At 39.0% G+C, this 24,155-nt stretch overlaps 1 protein-coding gene across 1 annotated transcript in view; it reads left to right on the plus strand.

Annotated features, from left to right (window-relative positions):
• Window positions 1–24,155, plus strand: part of Grb2 (growth factor receptor bound protein 2) — a 69,085-nt gene that overhangs the window by 3,852 nt on the left and 41,078 nt on the right. Inside the window, exon 2 of the mRNA XM_005332558.3 lies at window positions 5,993–6,208. Coding sequence (XP_005332615.1) covers window positions 6,131–6,208 — 78 coding nt within the window. The 5' untranslated portion in view covers window positions 5,993–6,130. The remainder of the gene's footprint in view (window positions 1–5,992; window positions 6,209–24,155) is intronic.

Below are 24,155 nucleotides of genomic sequence, written 5' to 3' on the forward strand. Positions count from 1 at the left end.
CTGGAGAGATAGCTCAGTGATAGAATGCTTGCCTACCATGAGGCTCTGTGTTCAGTCTCCAACACTGGAAAAAAAAAATTATATGCATAAGAATCACCTGGGGATCCATCCATCCCCCCGCCCCCCCCAGGCTTGGACCCAGGGGCGTTGTATCCTGAGCCGATGTGATCCTCCTGCTTCAGCCTCCCAAGTTGCTGGGATTATAGGTATGCACCACTGTGCCTGGCTACCTGGGGATCTTTTTAAAATTAGGTTTCAGCTGAATTCCAGCAAGCAGCTCATAGTGAATCAGTCTCTGAATGGAATGATTTCAATGCATAAGGTCCAAGAACCAATACTTAACAGAATGCAGTCATAAAATAATAAGTCCTGGGGCCTGGAGGTATAACTCAGTGGTAGAGTGCTTGCCTAGCATACATGAGGGTTGCTTGGGTTCAAACCCTAGTGTCACAAAAATAAATAAACTGGTGTGAGACTTAAAATGACATTTCCTCTATATTTGAAGTAAATATTTAGAATATCCTAATATAACTGACTCTAGGTGTGATTAGTGGTTGTTCCCTCCCCATACTGGGAATTGAACTCGGGGGTGCTTTTCCACTGAGCTACACCCCTGACTTTTTTATATTGTTTTTTGAATTAGGTCTTGCTAAGTTGCCCTGGCTGGCCTTGAACTTTTGGTCCTCCTTCTTAGCCTCCTGAGCAGCTAAGACTACAGATAGTGCCTGGCTGTGTAATCAGATTTATATGTTTAATTGTTTTTAAACTTACAGTTTTGTAAAAATTATTTTAGTTCTCAATGGACCTTTATTTTATTTATTTATATTCGGTGCTGACAATCCAACCCAGTGCCTCATGCATGCTAGGAAAGTGCTCTACCACTGAGCCATAAACCCAGCCCCTATATGTTTAATTTATCTGTTTTTTGTTTATTTGTTTAATGTGGTGCTGAGGATGGAACCCATTGCCTCCCCCTTGCTAAGCCAGTACTTTATCACTGAGCTACAATCCCAGCCCTATGTTTAATTTTTGATCACTCTTAGGACTGTGATATGGATTAATTTACCATTAAGTTTATCCTTTTTTTTCTTTGTGTGCTGTGGATTGAATTTGGACTTGAATGTATAAGTGTTCTATCACTGAGCTTCCTCATCATTCCTAAGTTTATACTTAATGACCATTCATTTGCCTACCAGAAGGTCCTTCTGAGTCTACATTTGTAGAAGCAAGTTCTAGATTTACTCTTACAACATGTTGACCAGTATTTGACGGTGTTAACATCTCTCTTTGCCAGAGACTCTGCCAAGCCATTTGCAGCATGCACTTTTTTTTAAAACTTTGAGACATTTATTTACTTTTCCTCATCACCCGTCATGGTTTCTGTCATGATTTTGAATGGTCAAATGTTCTCTCTTCAGGAATTTTCACAGTTTTTTAAATTGTGAAATTTCAGGTTCACAATTTTTAAATTGTGGATTTTCAGGTTTCACTTAATTTTGCCCTGAAGAGAGAGACTGACAATCTTTGGCCATTCACTACCTTAAGAGCTTTTGGTTTCACAGCTCCCCACCCCCAGGTTATTTCTCCAGTGTCACTCAGTTTATATGTATGTGGTAAAGTGATAGTTAATCCAGGTTTACTGTAGAGAATCTGTAAGCTTTTTGGTTTGTGTTCCAACAACAAAAGAAATACATGAAGGATAATGAGAGAGGAGGGGGAAAAAGGGAGATTGTGAACTGTTTGTCAGGATGAACCCAGCTATTGTGTATAACTATATAGCTCTCAAAATAAAAAAAAAAGTAATACATTTTTAGTGTAAAAACAGAATATCACTGAGGTGTATTGTGCAGAAAGTAAGAATATTCTGTGATCTCATTCCTAGGTAGCTTTCTATCTTTTAAAAAATATATACAGGTAGATTATTTTGTTTTATGGAAATGGGATAAACTAATTTTTCTGCAGTTTTTTTAAACTTGATAACATACCTTCCCACTATATAGAAAGATATCCCCTAGGTAAATTCATGGATATTGATCAAGTATATATATTTTGCACATTGTATTTTGTGTCACTATTTTAGTAAAATTAATCAGGGAAGTGGAATTGCTTAATCAGAGTATGTATTTTAAAATTGTTGTAGTACCAAATTACTCTCCAAAAATATTGAGCTAATTAATTCTCAGCTAGAATGTGGACTCTGATAGTTTTATATATACCAAGCTAAATCTGGCAGATAGTAGTAACTTTTCAGTGTTGAATGAGTAACATATGATAGGGTAGAGAGCCTCTTTACCCAAAGTATACAAAAACTGGATATTATTAGTCTTTAAAATATATAGCTAGGTGTGGTGGCACACATTGGTAATCCCAGCAACTGGTGAGGCTGAGCAGGAGGTTAAGGCCAGCTTAGACTCTCTCAAAATAAAAAGGTTTTGGGATGCTGCTCAGTGGTAGAGCATCCCTAAATTTAAGACTCAGTACAAAAAAAAAAAGCTGATTTATACATGAAATTTAATTTGTTTTAATTTACATTTCCTTTTTTTTTTTTTTTTTTTTTTTTTTTTTAGGGGGTAGTGCTGGGAATCAAACATAGGGCCTTGAGTAAGCTAGGCAAATGTTCTACCACTGAGTATATCCCCAGCACATTGCATTTCCTTTTATGTGTTTTAAAGTAACATTTTTAGCTTGTATTGAGTGGTGTTATACATTAGGCTCTGACCAAAGTACTTTGCATATATTATCTAATTTAATGCTCAGTGAATCTTAAAAGCAGCTATTATCCCATTTTACAGATTAGAAAACAGACTTATTTAAAAGGCTTTCCTAAGTTATTGCTATGATTGGCAGGGTCATTACTTAAATGAATAACAGTTAGCCTGCCTCTGGACAGATTATGCAAACTCAACACTATACTGTCCCATTGTGATATATTTTCTGTTAATTTGGGGAAGAAGAGAAATAAACAGAAGAAAGACAATAGGATACTGCATTTTAGGGAACTGCATTTTCAGATATAGGGCACATCCTTTGAACAATTAGTTGTACTTTATTTAAATTCCGTGAATGCCTGGTGTGGTGCACGCCCGTAATTCCAGCTACTTGGGAGGCTACTAGCCTGGGAGACTTTTTAAGACCCTGCCTCAGAGTAAAAAATGAAAATGTGAGGCCCTGAGTTCAATCCCCAGTATCCAAAAAAAAAAAAAAAAAGAAAGAAAGAAAAAAAAATCACTGAGTGCAATGAGCTGTAGAGTGTGTGCTAACAGTTTAGACAGTTTAGAGATGCTCTGATCAGGGGACAGTGTTAAGCGTATTGCTACTTCATTTTCTTGGGGAGAACAGCAGCATCTGTGCAGAGGTTAGGGTTTAGCTCAGTGGTAGAGTGCATGCTTAATGTCTTGGGTTCAATTCGCGTCATACCGCAAAAGGGGGAAATTTATTTAAAAAATTGTGTCTTCCTTCAGATTTGTTACTTTTAGACATTAGTGTTATGTATGGGATAGAATTCCTTTTCTTTGGATACCCTAAGAAGCTGACCTTTCCAAGTTTTGTAAATGCGATGCTAAATTTTATTTGGCACAGCCTTGTAAGTATTAATTTTCTATGAACTGTTTCACAAAACAATTTACTTGAGTGATTACTTGAATGATTATACGTTTGAGGAGTGTTAGTCTTTCAAAGCTTTCACTCAGTAACCTGTGGCAGATGAATTGAGTAGGTGGGTGTTGAGAACCATCTTGTTTTTTATGTTCCTGCTATTCAACTATGATGCAGGTAAAAGTTTACGCCCTATATTACATGGTACCTTGACAGTGACAGTGCTTTGATTTGTGTGGTTTCTGTTTTAAAAAATAAAACTTGTTTTTTCAGATTTGTTCCATTCTTCTTCAGCTTTCCATCATTGATGCATATAGGCTCCTCAATTAGCCCTGAGGACCTGTTAAAATAAGTAGGCAATGGAAGATATACTCTGGCTTTTAAAATTATATATGGAGGGCTGGGGATGTGGCTCAAGCGGTAGTTCGCTCGCCTGGCATGCTCTGAGTTCGATCCTCAGCACCATATAAAAAAAAAAATAAAATAACGATGTTGTGTCCACCGAAAACCAAAAAATAAATATTAAAAAATTCTCTCTCTTTAAAAAAATTATATATGGACTAATTTGATAAAAATAACTACAGAGTGTAAGTGAAGGGCATTTAGATACACAAAAATCTTAGTATTTTAAAAATATTTATGTTTGCTGTAGCTTTTCTTTACTCTTTTAGAGCCAGCACCACATAGAATGTCTTAGGTATGACCTGCAAGGTAGTGGTTTGGTTTATTAGTTACCTGCAGCAGAATGTTTGGCTTTCAGAATTAGCCTGAAAGACTTTTTACCAGGTGATTTCTTTAATCCTCTCAGTCTGAGCTGAATATTTCCATCTGGTTTCCTGCTTAGTCCTTTGAAGCTATATTTGATTAATGCCCTAATGGTTAGCTTTAGGATAAAAGAATAATCTCTCCTACCCCTCACATGAGCTGCTAGATGGGAATTATCTAGCAGAAAGGTGCCACTGTAAATAATCAGTCTCCATTCTGCCAGTGCCTTTGTTGTTTTCTGCTTTTGTTTAGTGTGTATGAAAACAGTAGCTGAGCAAACACGAATGGGATTTCATTTGCCTTTAGGTATGCAAAGGTTAAGGTTGTATCCCTTTTCGTGGTGGGAGACTCTTCCACTAAAGCAGTGATTGCACTGACCCCAGTTCACCTTCGCCTGGTACACTGTGTTTAGTACTTTTCTGGCTCTGAGAAAAGCTGTACTCAGAGTAACTGTGTGGGTCTTCAGTCTGACCTTCTGACACAGGCCCTGTACTTTCTTTCCCCACCTTAGATGCTTGGCAGCTTTTTTTTTTTTTTTAACGGGATTCTTTTTGCTTGGCGTGGAATGCAAACCTGTAATCCCTGTTGAGGCAGGAGGATCACAAGTTTGAAGCCAGCCTGGGTAATTTAGGGACACCACGTCATAGAGGCAGAGGGCCCCTTGGTTCAATCCCCAGTAACCACCCGCCCCAAGCACACACAAAAAGGGTTCCTTTCAAGTGTAGATTAAGACTTTAGCTCTGCTGTTTAGGCTAATTAGAAGTAATGTGGAGGCTACTTCTGGAATGCTGAACCTTGGTCATCTAGTTCAAAGACTGGTGGGGACTCCACATTTCTGAGAATCTTCAGGGGAAAGGGAGCCCTAAGCAAGGACAGATCTCTACCAACAAAGAGCGCTCCGGAGTATCTTTCTCTGGTGGCCTGAGCATGCCGATCAGTTCATATGTGGTGGGGGAATGCCACCAGAATTCTTGGTGGTAATTGGGACTAAAAAGGCATGTCTAGTTTCACTTTCTCTCGCTTTCTTTTTTTTTTCTTTCTTTCTCTCTCTCTCTCTCTCTCTCTCTCTCTCTCTCTCTCTCTCTCGCTCGCTTTCTTGAGAGCAGATGAGAGTTAGTTTCATGAAGAGTAAAGCAGCTCGACCGCAGCATGCATGGCTTGCTTTTGACTGTGGAGTAGGGGAGCTGGTGCTCCCAGGAAGCCTTGAAGCATTGGCAAAAAAGGAGGGAAGTAGGCCTATTAAACCAAGAATAGTGGGGTGCTGTCCCCAGGGTGGGGTCTTTCTTTCAGTGGACAGCATTGGGTGCCAGAGGTATGAGGGGTGCAGGAGGAAAGGCGGAGACCGAACGGGACTCCAGCCGGTTCCTGCACAGCGCGCACACCCAGTGGGAAGGAAGAGGAAGTGTGTTCTGGAATAGCGCAAGCAGCTGCCGCCATTGGCCGCTAGGCTTGTCAGTTGCCTGGGGCTGAGGCTAAAAAGAGGAAGAAGAAGAGCAGGGCTGTTGCCTGGAAGGGAGGAGGAGGGCTGAACCTTGCAAGCCAGGGGGCGTGGGGGCTGGGACTGCAGGTCGATTGGCAGGGCGGGGCTGCCGTGGATTCTGGCCACTTCTCAATCGTTCCTCTTCTGATTCAGGGTGGCATTGTGCTTCTCAGCGTGCTGGAGTATTCCCAGACCAGAAGCGAGGCTGAGCCCAGAGGGCTGGGTTGCTTCAGCAGGGAAGACTCCCTTCCCCCCCTGCTTCAGGCTGCTGAGCACTGAGCAGCGCTCAGAATGGAAGCCATCGCCAAATATGACTTCAAAGCCACTGCAGACGATGAGCTGAGCTTCAAAAGGGGGGACATCCTCAAGGTAAGTGTTGATGCCAAGCACGATGCTGAGGTTGCCTCTCCTTGTGCTCAGCTACCTTCTTTGCTGTGGTTACACACAAAGAAGCTGTGCTTGTTCTTTCATGGCACACTTTTAACATATACCATTAGGTTTGATCAGGATAACTTGCAGTAGGCGCTGAGTTGAATATTAAATGTGACTTAAGAGTTGGTGTGATGTGTGGTCTTTAACTGCCTTTGTGTGGTTACCTTGAGTAGTTCTGTTTGTTGATACTGCCAAAATTTCAAGAAAAGTATGAGTAATATGATTGTAGAAAGGAAGGAAATGAGTAGATTGATTTACATTGTAAAAAATCAGAGTTTATAAAAAATCAGAAAAATTTTTGAACACCTAAACTTGAAGTATTTTTTGTAAAAGTATTCCATTAGTCTTATTTTACATAGCCAAAGGGTTTTAAATTCTGTAATATCTTGGTAGGTTAGAGATTGATTTTTCCCAGTTTAGAGGTTGTTAGAAGTATTTGCCAAAACTCATTAAAGAACCTAGATGTATTTTTATTCTTTATGAAAAAATCTAATGGAGTTGTATATAATAGGGTTCAACTTGTCATTGTACAAGTCAGATTTCAATTTTCTTAAGTTGAGGAGCAGTTATTCCTTATTAAACTCTAATTGCAAAAAGAAATCTGCTGATAGTTTTGAAATAGCTTCACATTTGTAGCTTATTTTGAGTCTCACTATTTACATTGAGCATTTGCTCCCCACCTGGCACATGTTAATTATGTTGTTTACCTAATTGACTGGAGCAGTTTGCCCTTTTGGATATGCAATTTATCTTTACAGAGGTGAGTATTGTCAAGAATGTGTCAACTTTAAATGAGAAAAGCTGAAGTTTAATGTGTGAGTGTTGACCTTGTCTCAAGTGGTGACATTCTTTCCTCTGAGCCTTAGTCTGATTGTCAGAATTTGCCAGCTTTTTGTTTTCTACCCTTGAATGAAATTCTTAGAATTTATAGAGGAAGTAAGTGAAAATGTGATTTACAGAAACAGCTGCATAGAAAGATTCATGATTTTTTTTTTCTTCAGTTATGTGGGCATATTGATAGTTGCTATTTTGCTCCCAATGCCTAAGGCATGGAATTCTACTCTGTAGTTGCCTGCACAGCAGTTTTCTAATGTTAGAAATATAGGTTAATCTTTGTAGAAGGTGATAGGAAAAGCCCTGAAGGGAGAAGAAAGCTTTGTTTTGACATCTAGCTCTTTAGGTGTTCTTAAAGTCCATAGTGTTTGTCAGAATGCTTGCAGAATGAGACCTTCTTATTTTCTTAGAGAGCTGGAAGTAGAGCAAAGGCACCTTGACACATCACTCCATGTCATTGATGTACAGAGATAATTTGATGTTTTTGTGGGTGATTACTATTTCTAGCCGATAACCCACTTGTAATAAAATGACTACTCAAGTACACACCTTTGTACCCTGTGCAAAACCCTTTTTGAAACTTTTTTAACAAATAGATTTCTCCATCAACCCACTGGAAGGCTGATAGTTTATATTTTTCTCTAAGTCTATCCCATTGCATATTTGGCACTAAATCAAATTCAAACAAAACACAGGGATTTGACGTCTTTTTGGACTGTAACATTCCCTGATTACTGTCTCTGAAGTTTGTTCTAGACCATAAGCAGTTATAAGTTCTTTACCTTAAATCTTTCCTTCCAGAAGATTTTCTTTTCTTTCTTTCTTTTCTTTGTCTTTCCTTTCTTTAAAGACAGGGTCTCAATAAATTGCCGAGAGTCTTGCTAAGTTGCTAAGGCAATTGGTGAGCCTAAGGCCTCAGCCTCCTAAGTAGTTGGTATTTCAGATGTGGCCACTGCACCTGGCCAAACTTTTATGATGGAGAAGTGATTCAGAGGGCTTACATTTACTAAAATACATATACTTGATTCTTTCCAATTTGGTAGATAACTGAGATATGAAATCATAATGCCATTATTGCTTTTGAACAGTGGCCATTAGCTGTTTCTTAATAATCTTGTGACTTTACTCAAAAAAAAAAAAGTGTCCATATAGTAGTTGCCCTTTGTCTCATAATTGAAACAGCTGAGTGAAGAGGAGTGATGTGCTTTGTCATAAGTGAGGTTAGTGAAGCAACAAAACAACAGTTTTTTTCATTTGATTCTTTAAGGAGTAAACTGGCTCCATTTGACTGGCTTTGATATCATTTGAAAACTCTTTTTAGGATGTTAGTTGTGAACCAAAACATGTTTCAAAGTGGCTAGAACAGCACTGACCAGTTTAACTTGGATTGAAATAGGGCTATATCTGCCCTCCTTGACAAAGAAGACATGTACATATGAGTTGAATGTAGTTCATTTCAGTATAATGAAATAGATGGGGGCTTTGCCCTGTGCCTCTGATTAAAGATTACATCTTCTCGCTATCTTGAAGTTCTTGGTTAACTTTTAGTTAGAAAGGATTCCTATCAACAGATTCCTTCTTTGCTTTATATATGTACGTTGACCTGCTGCCCTGAGAAAAGAAAGAAATAAATACATTTTACTGGAAAGCTGAGGTTGTAGCCCAGTATCAGAGTGCTTGCCTCACACATGTGAGGCACTGGGTTTGATTTTCAGCACCACATAAAATAAAGATATTGTGTCCATGTACAACTAAAAAATATTTTTTAAAAGCATTTTACTGGAAGCCTAAATCAGAACTGAATGCTTTAATATATCTGTGTTGTCCCTTTTATATAAGCTTGCATTTCTTGGGAAGGGAAGGGCAATGGGCCTTAAAAATGGAAACACTTGCTCTTTTCTTGCTTGAGGCCTTGCAAGGCTGAGATGCACTTAAGTTTCTCCATTATAGTAGTGCAGGCTTATGATAGTCTCTGAGGTTCTTTGCTGACAAGTCCCCTGAGTAAAGGGCTGGGGATGTAGCTCAGTGGTAGAATGCTTGCCTAGCATTCTACAAGGCCCTGGGTTCAATCCCAAGCACCAAAACGACAACAACAAAACAAAAAACCCTGAGTAGTCTTCACTAGGTCACATGAAACTGCCTGAATTGAACTCAAAGTTACAGTTGCTGTGTAGGGGCATATGTTACCTGCTTCAAACAGTGCTGCATAGGAATCAGAAGGCCATTTTAAGCTTTCAGACTTGTGCTCATTCCAGCCTAGAGCTAGCTGCTTACTTTCTTCAGCTCTGGATGAGATCCAGTCCTGCTCTGATAATCTACGCGCCTTCTCCTGCTGTCACTCACTACCCTTACTGGCTTCCTGAACTACTCGAGAAATAGGTCCCATGTTCACTTTGGGCTCTTTGCAGGTGCTGCTTGGCCTGTTTCAGTGTCATACTTACCGAGTACCTCCTTGAGCTAGATCCTGGGAGCAGTTGCTTTGAGAGTTAGGGAAGAAATTAAGATGTCCTTTCTCCCTTCAGCAGTTCTAAATTCTTATAAGAAAAATGAGTAAGATTAATACATGAAACAGTACCAGGTAGTATATTAACTTATAGGATTTGTAGAACAGGAAAGATCTTTTAAAATCTCGTAACTTAAACTCTTTATTATTTTATAGATGAAGAAATTATGCTTCATAGAGGTTAAATGATCTGTCCAAGATCACACAACTATTAATTCTCAGTAGTGAACCTGTGTTTGGTGGAATGCTGGAGTTGAGTTGCACACTAATTGCTAGAGTAATTCAGGAAAGGAAGAAATTAGTAAGAGCTGACATCAAATGAAGATGTGTGCAAGGGTTGGGATTCAAACTCTACCTTGGGAGATGAAAAGTATGGGTTAAGAGAACAAGGGACATTCAGCAAGCAGGGAGTCGTGTAGGGGAAGGTGCATGTTGTGATTGAGATGGAGAGGACAGAATAAGTGTCTAGATGGTGAATATTAGAAAAGAAGATAGAATCGGAGCCAGGTAAGAAAAATCCAGTAAGAGTTTGGTTTGGTCCTTAAGAAGCCTCAGGAATTTAGCTGTTGATGAAAGTGTCCTCTGTGCATAATGCATTGCAGAAAGGGAGGCTCAAAGCTCTGAGCCTGGAATGTTGCAGTAATAAGGGTGTGAGCTAGGAGGGGAGTGGTTCCAGAGATGCTGAAAGAAAAAATAAAATAATGGTATTTCTGCCTGTCATCTAGTGACATTTGCACAAGTCTCCTGTGTAACTGAATAAAGAATGACTATTTAAGCCAAATGTGCTGTGCATGCCTGTAATCCCAGCTCTTTGGGAGGCTGAGGCAGAAGGATTACAAGATCAAAGCAAGCCTCAACAACTTAACGAGACCCTGTCTCAAAATTAAAAAGAGGACTGGAAAAAATAAATAAATGAAAAAAATAAAAATTAAAAAAAAAAAGGACTGGGATGTGGCTTAGTGGTTAAATGCCCCTGGGTGCAAACCCTAGTGCTACCCCAAAAAAGGGGATGGGGTGGGGTAAAAAGAATGACCATTGATTATAATCCTTGAAAAACCAAACCCTGGTTTGGTTGGTCACAGTTTTCATCATGGCTCTAAGTCCTGAATTCCAGCGTACAAGTCTCATTTTGGGTGTTTGAATTATCCAACCTAAAGAAATAAGAGGTAGAGCTGGGCACAATGGCACAGGCCTATAATTTCAAGGACTCTGGAGGTTGAGGCATGAGGATCCCAAGTTCTAGGCCAGCTTCAACAACTTAGAGAGATCCTTCTCAAAAAATAAAAAGGGCTGGGGATATGGCTCAGTGATAAAAGTGCCTCTGGGTTCAATCTCCAGTATCAAAAAGAAAGAAAGAAAAAAGAGCAGAGGTGTTTTTAAGAATGAGTACAGCTAGGCCCCGTGTCTCACGCCTGTAAACCCAGCAGCTCAGGAGGCTGAGGCAGGAGGATTGCGATTTCAAAGCCAGCCTCAGCAACTCAGCAAGGTAGGTGCTAAGCAATTCAGTGAGACCCTATCACCAAATAAAATACAAAATAGGGCTGGGGATGTGGCTCAATGCTTCAGTGCCTCTGAGTTCAATCCCCAGTACCAAAAAAAAAAAAAAAAAAAAAGGAACGAATACAGTTTGTTGTTTTGTTGTTTAGTATTCTCTCAAAGCAAATAAATTTGTTTGTCTTTTATCATATTCATTTTATCAGTGGAACAGACTGTTTCCAAATAGGTGCTGAGAATGTGCTTTCAGTTCCTGTGTAAGACTCTTTTGAGGGGACTGACCATCAGTCTTCCCTTTTTTGGAGAAAGAAATAAATAAGAAAATGCAGTGTTCCTTTGAACATTTACCACCATAAAGTATAGGTTGAAGTTCACGTGGAATAGCTGCCATTTTTTTTTTTTTTTAAGGAGAGAGTGAGGGGGGGGGGCAGAGAGAGAGAATTTTAATATTTATTTTTTCTTAGTTCTCGGCGGACACAACATCTTCATTTGTATGTGGTGCTGAGGATCGAACCCGGGCCGCATGCACGCTAGGCGAGCGCGCTACCGCTTGAGCCACATGCCCAGCCCGAATAGCTGCCATTTATAGAATATTTATTATATGCTGCTAGGTTCATACCTTATTCCTAGTTATATTTTTAGTTGTAGATGAACATAACACCATTTATTTATTTATTTATTTGCTTGCTTGGTGCTGGGGATCGAATCCAGTGCCTCATATGTGCTAGGAAAGCATTCTACCACTGAGCCACAGCCTCAGCCTCTCCTAGTCTTCTTGGGCTCTGAAAGACTCGCACTGTTAGCCCCATCTTATGCGTTTAGGGACAGGCTCAGAGGTTAAGACTCACTCAGATTTACATGGCTAGCGTGGGGCAAAGCTGGGGTTTGACCTTAGGTCTGTCTGGCTGTGGCATCCCCTCTGATGTGCATTCCTGCTCCTCTCAACTGTCAGGCATTAGTACCAGAAATGTAGGGGAGCGGTAGATCTGTTTTGTTCACTCCTCCTTGCTTCTACTAGTGACTTATTGGACTTCCTGCCTAAAATAAGTTTCTTTCAATGCTAAAAGAAATGCAAATAAAAGGAGGTCATTTTGTGTGTGAGGTTAGCAAAGTAGATAAAGATGGGTCTCATCCTCTATTGGCTAGGGTGTGAGGAAGTGGATAACACCGCCCCATGTCTTTGGACGTTGTACCAATACAGTCTTTCCCAATGGCAGCTGGGGGACATATATCAGAACAAAGCTATCTGTCAATTATACTTTTTAAAGAATTTCTTATTTATTTATTTTAGTTGTAGTTGGACACAATACCTTTATTTCATTTATTTTTATGTGGTGCTAAGGATCGAATCCAGGGCCTTGCATGTGCTAGGCAGAGTGCACTACTGCTGAGCCATAGCCCTAGCCCAAAGAATTTATTCTTAAGAAATTATCAGCCAAGTTTTTAAAAAATGTAGACACAAAGGATGTTTGTTTCAATGAATCTGTGTGCTACCTAAGAAAAAAATTTCTGCCAATTATTAACTTCTGTCAATTGTAGGATGCATTTCAGAAATGTTAAAATGTGTAAAAGAGGTCATCTTTGGCTTTATAGCTAAAACGAAATAAAACTCTAAGCCTTTATCAGTATTTACTTAGGTAGGTTCCAGAACCTATTAAGTGAAATACTATGAAGGAGGCAATGTTGATGTAAAGTTCTATTCTGTCAACATAGAATAATGTCTGTATTTGTACAGGGAAGGTTTAAATGGATCCTCTTTTAATACATAATAATATAACTAATTTATTGAATGCTTACCCTTATGCTAAGCAAGTATTTTACTTGCATTCACTTTTAATCCTCACAGTATTCCTCTAAAGGCAGGTACTGTTATCCCCACTTCACTGGTAAGTAACCTGAGGTTTAGGTTAGATAATTTGCCCCAGTTCATGGGTTAGAACTGAAATTGGTTGGAGTACTGATTCCGTGTTGTGTTTTTTTTTGTTTGTTTGTTTTAAAGAGAGAATTTTAATATTTATTTTTTAGTTTTCGGCAGACACAACATCTTTGTATGTGGTGCTGAGGATCGAACGTGGGCTGTATGCATCCGGGCGAGTGCTACCACTTGAGCCACATCCCCAGCCCTGGTTCCGTGTTTTTTAGAGAATTTTTAATATTTTTATTTTTTAGTTCTCGGCGGACACAACATCTTTGTTGGTATGTGGTGCTGAGGATCGAACCCGGGCCGCACGCATGGCAGGCGAGCGCGCTACCGCTTGAGCCACATCCCCAGCCCTGGTTCCGTGTTTTTAATCGCTACCTTTTAGAGACTTTTTATACACAAATGAGGCCAAATGAGATAAAGAGTCCATTTAGGAAAATTGTTAACTTTTTATTTTTGCTTATTATATACAAAGACTTTTTTCCAAATGGTCCCCGGAAGGTAGCTGTTGGCTTCCAGTAACTGGATTTCAGGTGATTTTTATGTACTTTGTTACTTTACCTTTTTTTTTTTTTTTTTAATTGTGGGATTGAGGATTGGATCTAGGGCCTAACACATGTTAGGCAAGTGTTCTGTCACTGAGCTATATCTCTAGCCCTTTATTATTTTTTTGTGCTACTGGGTATCAAACCCAGTGCAAGTAGTTTATCACTGAGCTACAATCTCTAAGCCCCCTTTTTATTTTATTTTATTCTTTTTGAGTAGAATCCTGCTAAGTTGCCCAGGCTAGCCTTGAATTTTCAATATTCCTGCCTCAGGCTCCTTAATAGCTGGAATTATGTTTGTGCATCACCACATCTGGCTTATTACTTTACTTTGGAACACGTGTATCAGTTTTATTAAAACAAAAGAATTATATTCAAATAGTAAATAGTAAATTTTTTTAAAAATATTTTTTAAGATGTTGATGGGCCTTTATTTTGTTCATTTATTTATATGTGGTGCTGAGAATAAACCCAGTGCCTCACATATGCTGGGCAAGTGCTCTACCAGTGCCTCACACTGGATTCAATTCTCAGGCAAGTGCTCTACCTCTCAACCACAACCCCAGCTCCCAGTAGTTAATATTTTGCACCCTAGTTACCCGAAGAGTAGCTCAGGAAATTAAAGTGCTGTGCTCAGAGATTGTTTTGTTTCTTTTCTTTTTTGAGGGGTGAGGTGGGAAGATGCCAGGGATTGAATTTAGGGGCACTCGACCATTGAGCCACATCCCATCCCTATTTTGTATTTTATTTAGAGACAAGAGTCTCACTGAGTTGTTTAGCAACCTCACTGTTGCTGAGGCTGGCTTTGAACTCACGATCTTCCTGCCTCAGCCTCCCGAGCTGCTGGGATTATAGGCATGTGCCACCATGCTTGGCTGGGGTTTGACTTGATTTTAAATCTTTTAGGCTAAAGTTCACTGTGGCCATTCTTAGTATCATAAAATTCTGAAATATTTTTTAAAATAACCTCAAATGACTTTTTGAGGAAAATTTGGTCCTTTTGGTAGATACTTCCTTAATTTCACCATCTCTGGGATTTGAAATGACCGATACCTGTAGTAGTGATAGTATAAAGAAACAGGCTCCTGCCTAGATGTGCTTTAAATCCCAACTCTTCTCCTGGCAGATGTGACATTATGATTGTTACGGTTTAGATGTGAGGTGTCAAATGCTCAAACTGTAGGCATGGCTGAAGGAGGTAGGTCATTGGGAGCCTGCCTTTGAGGTTTGTGTTTTGTCCTTGTTGAGCAGAGCTCTCTTTTTGACTTCCTGGGTGCCAGGTTCCTAGCTGCTTTCCACCATGATGTTCTGCCTCACTTCGCACCCCAAGGAATGGAACCGGCTGTCTGTGGACTGAGACCTCTGAAACTCTGAGCCCCAAGATAAACTTTTCCTCCTCCAATTCTGTTCTTATTGGGTCTTTTGGTCTCAGCAGGAAGAAAAACTGATTAAAACAGTGATCTTGGGCAGTTAACATCTTTTTTTTTTTTTTTTTGATCCTCCCATCTGTAAAATGGGAACAATAACACCTTTCTTCCTAGGGTCATAGTGAGGATTAAAAGAGCTAATATGTTAGTGTAATTAAAGCAGTGACTGGCATAAAGTAGACAGTAGTTGCTAGCTGTTATTAGCTTTTTAAATGTTATTCAAGTTTACAACTTTGATAAGAGGTGGTCAGTCAAAGAATTTTGGAGTCCCAAGAGATTACCCATAAAACTGACAAGTGCTTGCCCGCTATTACCTCAAGTTCACCACTGTTTAAACCCTGTCCCAACTAGGCACAGTGGCACATGTTTGTAATCCCATCAATTCAGGAGGCTAAGGCAGGAGAATCGGATGTTTAAGGCCAACCTTAGCAATTTAGCAAGATCTTTTCTCAAAAAAATTAAAGGACTGGGGATATAGTTCAGGGGTAGAGTACCCTCTGGGTTCAATCCCCAGTACCAAACATCCCTGTCCCAGATAGCAGCAGAAAGTCCATGGAAGAGTGTCTGAAAGATGAGACTTGGGTTTTTTTTTTTTTTGGGGGGGGTACTGGGATTTGAACTCAGACACTTAACCACTGAGCCACATTCCCAGCCTATTTTGTATTTTATTTCTTGATCCTCCTGCCTCAGCCTCCTGAGCCACTGGGATTACAGGTGTGCACTACCATGCCTGATTTCTTCTCCATTCTTAACACATTTGTAAATCACTCAGGATTAAACCAAAAGGCAGAGAGACTCACACCTACTCAGAGTCCTATGGTGGGATGTAAAGTTTTTTGTCTGAGTGTAGCTTGGGGATTATGCTGTTGGTCACCAGTGAGAGTGTATAAAAAACAGCCTTGGAAAAGCTCATTATGGTGAGGACATGAAGAACTCTTCATTATCTACAAGTGAGCTCATTGAGGACCCCTGGGAGAACATTCTCTCGGGTTTCAAGATTCCTCTGAACAGCTCTTTAACATTTTAAGGATGCTATAAATAATGCTTCAGTATGTTTGCTTCTTAACTTTTACTTTGCAGGAGAGCTTAGAGTTTACCTTGGTTCCATTTCTAACAGCAGTTCCTGTATTTTCTGACCTAACAATTCTATCAAAATAGTACTGATTACTAGCAGTAAGTTTTCCACCTTACCTTAACAATGGCTTTTGTTTTAAAACCTTTTTTTTTTTTTTTTTGGTGGTAGTAAGGATTGAACCCAGGATATCACTCAGGCTAGGCAAGTGCTCTACCACTAAGTTACATCTCTAGCCCCTCAACTCATTTAATCTTCAGTTTAACAATGGGCTTCTAATATCTAGATTTAGCGAAATGGCAAAAGCTTTTTGTAAACATTTCTTTTTGAAAAATACAAAAATCATTGATGTAGTTTAAAATGAGAGGGAAAGTAGTTTGGACCTTGAAATTAGGATTTATTGAAAGAATATGCATTTGGAGGTATTTTTGTCTTTCATGTCTCTGTCATTTCATAGATGCTATACATAATTTGAAAAGGAATGTGAGGAGACAATAATATATTCAGATTATTTTATTAACAATACTACTCCATTTCACATTAACATTTACTTTGACACATTAGTAGACAAGGATGGGAAACTCAATTCTGTGTAAATCCTTTCACTTCATTACTTTTACTATTTCAGATCTAAGTTTTATCACTGCACACATTTTTATTCTATAATTATTAATGGACTTAAAAATACTATAATATGTTGCTATTTTCCTCATTTGTTTTGCTATGTTTAGTAGTGACATAATACATTTAGATAATACTCTGTAATTGACTTACATATTTCCCTATTGCTAGATATTTTCCTTGTTTCTGATAATTTAGTTTATAATTTCAAGGAAGGCTTTTGATACATGTTGCTCTATTGTCCAAAGGGACTAACAGTGGTTACCTACTTAAAGTTAAATGAGAATGGCCCATAATCCCCAGCTAGAATATTTAATAGGGCAGATCATGTTCGATTCATACTTCAGTCTCCCATAACAATACAACATTATTTCAAGATTTAACAGTGTTTTATATGACTGTGGTAATCAGATTTGTGAAAGGATTAAACATCATTTGCATCTAAGATTCTTGACATCATTTTTTCTGAGGCACATTATATTTTGGTCTAGTCTTTTGGGTGATTAATTTGCTTTTATAGGTATGACAGGTTAAATTGCTAAGTAATTATAATATTGGAGAAATTTGGCATGTATTCATAGATATGCTGGATTTTTAATTCACTTTTCCTTCTTTGAACTAAATTAATTTCTTCTAGAGGGATATCATCCATCCTAACTCATGTCTGGTAAAAGGTGGGAAGACACATGAACTTGGCTTTCTTTAGTTTATGCTGCCATATTGATAGAAGCATGGCATATGTAAGAACCTAAAAATAATTATGCCACTTTTACATTTTGTAAAAGACACTAGGTAAATGCCTTCAAACTTTATGCCTGTGACCATACTCTTTCTTCAGGATATCATCTGTGGAAGATGTTTCTACTACACATTTGTGTATAGAAAATAGGAGCTTGATATGTTGTCACATGTCTGTAATCACAGCTCTCTACAAGGCTGAGGCAGGAGGATCACAAGTTTGAGCCCAGCTTGTCTCGAAATAAAAGGGCTGGGGATGTAGATCAGTGGTAGAGTGCTTGTCTTAGCATACACAAGACCCAGATTTCCATCCCTAGTACAAAAAAAAAAAAAAAGAAGAAGAAAAAGAAAAATATAGAATAAAGAATTTTAGTGTGACTTTGGAGGTGGGGTCCTGGGAATTAAACCCATGGGTGTTTAACTAATGAGCCACATCCTCAGCCCTTTTTTATTTTTTATTTAGAGACAGGGCCTCTCTAAGTTGCTGAGGCTGGCTTTGAACTTACAGTCCTCCTGTCTGAGTCTCCTGAGCCCCTGAGATTAAAGGCATGTATCACTGCGCCTGGCTTAAGTGGGACTGTTTTTTTTTTTTTTTAAGTTGTATATGGACACAATATTTTTATTTGATTGTCTTTATGTGATACTAAGGATCGAACCCAGGGCCGCTGAGCTACAACCCCAGCCCAAGTGGAACTGTTTTTAACTAGAACTTTCCATGTATTGAAGATACCCTGAACTCAACATCAGTGTTACTAAAACTTCAGAAATGGAAAAGGTCAAGCCTTTATTTTCTCTCATCACTGGGATATAAATTATATTTGTTATGTTTGTATATAGCCCAGAGTGGCATATACATATAACCTGCCAACTCTGTGTTAGTTTCTAAAGTTAAAAGTTGGTGATCAGGAGCTGAAGATTTGATTCAGTGGTAGCATGCTTGCCTAGCATATGTGAGGAGGCCCTGGGTTCGATTTCAGCACTGTATATAAATAAATAAAATAAGGTCCATTGACAACTAAAAAAAAAAAACAAACCACGTAGACCTCTGATATTAAAAAAAAAAAAAGTTATTGATCAGAAGTTGAGAATGGGGCCAAGGGTACAGCTCAGGGATAGCGCACTTGCCTCCTAAGTGTGAGGGCTTGAATTCCATCCCTACCCCAGAAAACAAACAAAAACCCTGAAGTATATAAAAAAAAGTCCAAGATTCCTTTTCCTAAACCTGAGAAATTTACTCAATTAATATTATTTTAGACATAAATATGGAAGCCCTGAGATGTTGGTTGATACAGGAGGATGGACAACTTGTATTCTCAGCCAGCTTCCAGTTAAACAGAAGATAACTGTTACAGTATCATTAGTGAGCCTCTTCTAAGTACTCTCCCCACTTTGGGCAATACCTGGAATTGAATCCAGGTTTACACTACACTGAGCTACATTCCTGTACCCCAACCCCTTTTTGAGACAGGGTCTTGCTAAGTTACCAAGGCTGGCCTCAAAATTCTTCTGCCTCAAGACTCCTGGGTAGCTAGGTTCATAAGCTTGGGACAGCATACCCAGTGAGTGTTGTGTCTGTGTGTGTGTGTAGGAGGTGTGATGGGCACTAAATCCAGGGCCTGTACATGCTCACAAGTGCTCTACCAATGAGCCACGTTGTCAGTACCAACAGATTGTTTTCTGAAAGCTTATAAATTGATACTTTTGTGGAAGCTGTTATTCCTCATGTAATACATACTAATGATGTCTTAAGGTTTGACCACAAAGGATTTAGCCTCCATGTGTTGAATATTTACATAGCTTCTAAACTGCACTGTTGAGTATATAGCTACTAACCATACTTGGCTATTTATTTATTTATTTTGGTTGTTGTAGATGGAAAGAATGCCTTTATTTTATTTGTTTATTTTTATGTGGTGCTAAGTATCGAACCCAGTGTCTTTTGCATGCTAGGCAAGCACTCGGCTGCTGAGCTACAGCCCCAGCCCAGGCTATTTAAATTTTACTTTAAGGCCTAGGGATATAGCTCAGTGGTAGAGCACTCACTTAGTATGTGTGGGGCCCTTTGCTTAATGCCTAGCACTGAAAACAATAAAAATTAATTTATAATTTAAGTTAAATTAGAAATTCAGTTTTTTATTCCTGCTTTTAATTTATAATTTAAGTTAAATTAGAAATTCAGTTTTTTATTCCTGCTTCTTTACTCCATAGCTGAAAGGCCAGTCTATTGCACATTGCAGCTATAGAATGTTTATATTATTGCAGAAAGGTTTATGGGATAGTCCTGCTCTAAATGTCAACACCCCAATCACAAGTGCTCAAAGTATTTGGAGTTTTACTTTGAAATGCCAGGAATCATATCTTCTCATGGCAAACTCTTGGTGGCTATTCTGGTCTTTGGAGATGAGGCCTGGGCAGATTTGGGATGGGAGTGGGAAGTAAAGTGCTACTGTAGACTAGGAATAGAATTGTGGGGTCCTTTCCCTTCTGCCCTACCCCATTTCCTATGAACCTTTGATTTCCCACAGCCCCTTTTTCTTGGCACTGCCCCTCTTCACCTCTGCCCCTGTGCAAGGCAGATCCTAGGAACCTGTGGCCACCTGGTTCCTTTGCCAGTGAAAAGAAAATGGAAGGGCCAGAAGAGTCCTGGTGTGATTGCTCCTCTCTGGTGGTCTGTGAGGTGCCCCTGAGTCCAGTGCTGCTTCTTCTAATTTGGGTGCCTGTGTCATTAGATGTATAATGTGGTCTTGAGCTAAATGTGCAGACAGCAGCATCTGAGGCACGTCCAGAGGGCAGAGGCAGCATTTCTTTGAATTCAGCAAAACCATAATTATTGTGTTTTCTTTTCAAAACTCTGTTTTACGCAAGCACTCTGAGGCGAGGCAAAGCTGTTCCCTTATTGGATGTAGTCATTTAGAGTCTGTGCTAACTTGCACAAAAAATTTGTATGATTTTATATCAGAAAAGCTCTACAGTGTTTTGTTGATCATCATTTTCCCCAGTAATATCAGAAATAATGGCTCAGGTAGCTTTATTTAAACAAAAACTGGTGAGATTTCAGCTAGTTTCTTAATTGCCCTGCACATTGAGCTATCTCACATTTCTGGTCTTCATTTTGTTCCTTTTGACTGGTATAACATTTAGCATGAATAGTTACACTGCCTATGTTTCCTATATCATAAGCTTAGACTTTACAAAGATTTAACCTACCTTGGCCACCTCTCATCCTTCCCCAGTCACTTAGAATAGGTCCAAACTCCTAAAGGCTTTCTGAATGACTTCTCTCCCTCAGGTGCCCCTCCAAACTTCATTAGCACATGCATACCTCTTGCCATGGTATCTTTCTCCCTTCCCAGATGAGCCACTTCCTGTTTCTAGACTCTTGTGCAGTGCTTTGCAACATAGTAGTTGAATGTGTTGGAGGGAAAGAGTCATCCTACTCAGCCTGAATCCAGTCTAGAGCTGATAGCATCTTTGTGTGACCTGATATTGCCCTGTAGCGTTCAGGCGGTACTCAACTCTTTTGCCTTTATTTAAGTAACAGACAAAAAGGAACTCTTGAATTTTCATTGTAGCTTTTTATTCTTTTATTTTTCTTGTTACCACCTTGGTTAGGTTCCTTAGCTACTTTTTCTTTGAGTCCTTGTAAAGTATAATTACACTTTACTGTGCTTCTAAGCTAAAGATACTTACTTAGTTTGGTTTTCTTAAGTTACTACCCAGATTCCACCAGTTTTCATTTTTGGACATTTGTTCCATCCAAAGTCATGGCAGCATTCTTCTATTTCAGCAGAAGACCAACCTAGATGACCAAAATATATATATATATATCACTTTTAAAGGAGCATCTAACACAGAGGCATTTTTTTTTAACCTCTGTTTGTTCTTTATCCTTTAGGTTTATAAGAAACAAGAAGTAGAATGACAGTTGCTAAAGATGTGGAATAGTTGGAACTCTTCATATGTTGCTGGTGGGAATGTAAAATGGTATAGCTGCTTTGGAAAACAGTTTGATAGTTCCTCAGAAAGTTAATCATTCAACCCAGCAATTGCTATCCCTAAGTATACTGCCTAAGAAAAATGAAAACACAAAAACTTGTACACATAAATTTATTGCAGCGTTATTCAGAATAGCCAAAAGACAAGTGACCCAAGTGACCATTAACTGTGAATTGATGAACAAAATGTGGTATAACTATGCAATGGAATATTGTCTCGCATTAAAGAAATAACACTAGCTGGGTGTGATGGCACACACCTATAATACCAGTGACTTAGGAGGCTAAGGAAGGAAGATTGCAAGTTCCAGGCCAGCCTTAGCAATTTAGCAATAAAAAAATGAAAAGGGCTGGGAATGTAGTTCAATGGTAAAGCACTCCTGGGTTCAGACCCCAGTACAAAAAGAAACAAGTCACAGGAATAGTTTGAAGCCACCCTGATGATTTATTCTAATTTACATGGTTTATACATCCCATGGCCTTAGAATTATGTGCCAGAGAGCCAGTTTTGTAGGGGATTAGGTTATGGGAAACGCTTTTTCTTTTCACTTTCTTTTTTAAAATCAGATATTCTCTTGCATTTACTTTGCTGCTAATAGTGAAATGGGTTGAGGGGAAAACTGTGTATTTCCAGCTTTGCCAGAACAGCTTAACAAACAGCTGTTTGAACTCTAAATTGTGTTCCTGCATTTCCAGGGATGCTTTCTGACCTCTTATTAGCAACACAACTATGACTGGCTGGCATGTTTTGTGGTGCCAAACATAGCTGTGGCCAACCTGGAATGTGTCCATACTGAAGATACAGGACTCAAAAGGAACAAGTGTTGAACATTCTCTTCCCCAGAGTCAGGAAGTCTTTATAGTGACAGTCCTGCAGGCACATCTGACATGCTTGTGAAAAATTTTTCACAAACTAACATTTTAGGCCTTGAATAATACGTTTCAATCTATTTAAATTTGCCAGCTTTTGGAATGTATGTATTCAAATAAACTTAGAGGTTGGGTGTTGTTTCAGTGTCCTGTGTTAACATACTAAACATATGCTATTCAAAAATAGTGAATTTCCATCTTTTTTCATTTTATTTTTTAGTTGTAGATGGACACAATGCCTTTATTTTATTCATTGATTTTTATGTGGTGTTGAGGATTGAACCAGTGCCTCACATGTGCTAGGCAAGTGCTTTATCAATGAGCCACAGCCCTGAATTTGCATCTTTAGTGAGACCTTCCTTTATCCATTGACACCAAGAGTCAGTCTCAGCCTTCATGTTGAACATTTATTCCTTTTGAGCATTATGCCTCTTTATTAGTACTGTGATGTGGTGGTCCATGTTTTGAATAAATAATGTTTACCACTGGGCTACATCCCTATCCCTTTTTTATAGTTTGAGACAGGATCTTCCTGAGCTTCTCATGCTGGTCTGGAATTAGAAGTCCTCAGCCTCAGCCTCCTGAGTAGCTGGGATTACAGGTATGCACCACTGTGCCCAACCAATAATATCTCAAACACCATCTGCCATGACCAGTGCCATCCACAGATAGGAAGATGAGCCAGAGTCAGAAAAACTCAGTGCTTGCCCTGGTATTGCCCATACCACTGCATAGTCCCACATTTTGAGCTCTTAAGAAGCAGAGGAGTAGAGGAGTAGTCCTCAGTAAAGGATTATGTCACCGTCCCCCCCCCCCCTCCAATTCTGAGTTAAACCCAGGGCCAAGCACATATCAGGTAAGCACTCTACCAGTAAGCCACATCCAAAGGCCAGAAAAGAGGAACCCATGCTGGAGCCAGACATGCCGGGCTGACACTCTGCCATTTGTCATGAGTGTGATTGATGGTGGGCAAGTTTTTAAACTACTTTGTTCTAAAATTTCCTCAGTCTAAAAAGGAATAGTAGTGATTCTTACCTCATTATATCATTGTGAATATTAAACTAATTGAAATATGTAGTATGCACTTAGGGCTAGAGTTGTAACTCAGTGGTAGAACACTTGCCTGGCATATGTAAGGCATTGGGTTTGATCCTCAGCACCACATTAAAAAATAAATAAAAATAAAACAAAAGTATTGTGTTCATCTACAACTAAAAAAATTTCTTTAAAAGAAGGAAACATGTAAACATTTAAAATAGCAAGTAGTTTGTTACTACCAGTAATAAGCAGTTTTGTGTTAGGCAAGCTGATAGAGTAAAGTTAGTGGAAGTGGAAAAGAGTTAAAATCTAGAGGGTACTACAAGGAAAGAATTAACAGGAGTTTGATGATTGAGAAGTTTCTTTATCAGGGGATTCCAGGGCTTTGAGGCTGGGAAAATTGGTACCATTAACAGAGGTAGAAAAGCTAGGAATTAACTAATTGGAAAAGATGTGGGAAAAAAATTAAAATCTAAAGCATAAGGAAAATTTTGACTACATATGCTGTGGACAGTTCAGAATCTTTTTTTTTTTTTTTTTTTTAAGAGAGAGAGAATTTTTATTTATTTTTTTTAGTTTTCGGCAGACACAACATCTTTGTTTGTATGTGGTGCTGAGGATCGAACCCGGGCTGCACGCATGCCAGGCGAGCGTGCTACGGCTTGAGCCACATCCCCAGCCCCAGTTCAGAATCTTTGCCCAGTAATGTATTGAGTAAACAATAATTGGATTCAAGTCCTTCTTTACAAAGTAACTTCTTTCTTGGCACTTACTGTTTCATGATTGCTTTTTATTATTATTATTATTATTATTTTTATTTTGAGAC

The sequence above is a fragment of the Ictidomys tridecemlineatus genome, chromosome 3, assembly GCF_052094955.1.
Source record: "Ictidomys tridecemlineatus isolate mIctTri1 chromosome 3, mIctTri1.hap1, whole genome shotgun sequence".
NCBI lineage: Eukaryota > Metazoa > Chordata > Mammalia > Rodentia > Sciuridae > Ictidomys > Ictidomys tridecemlineatus.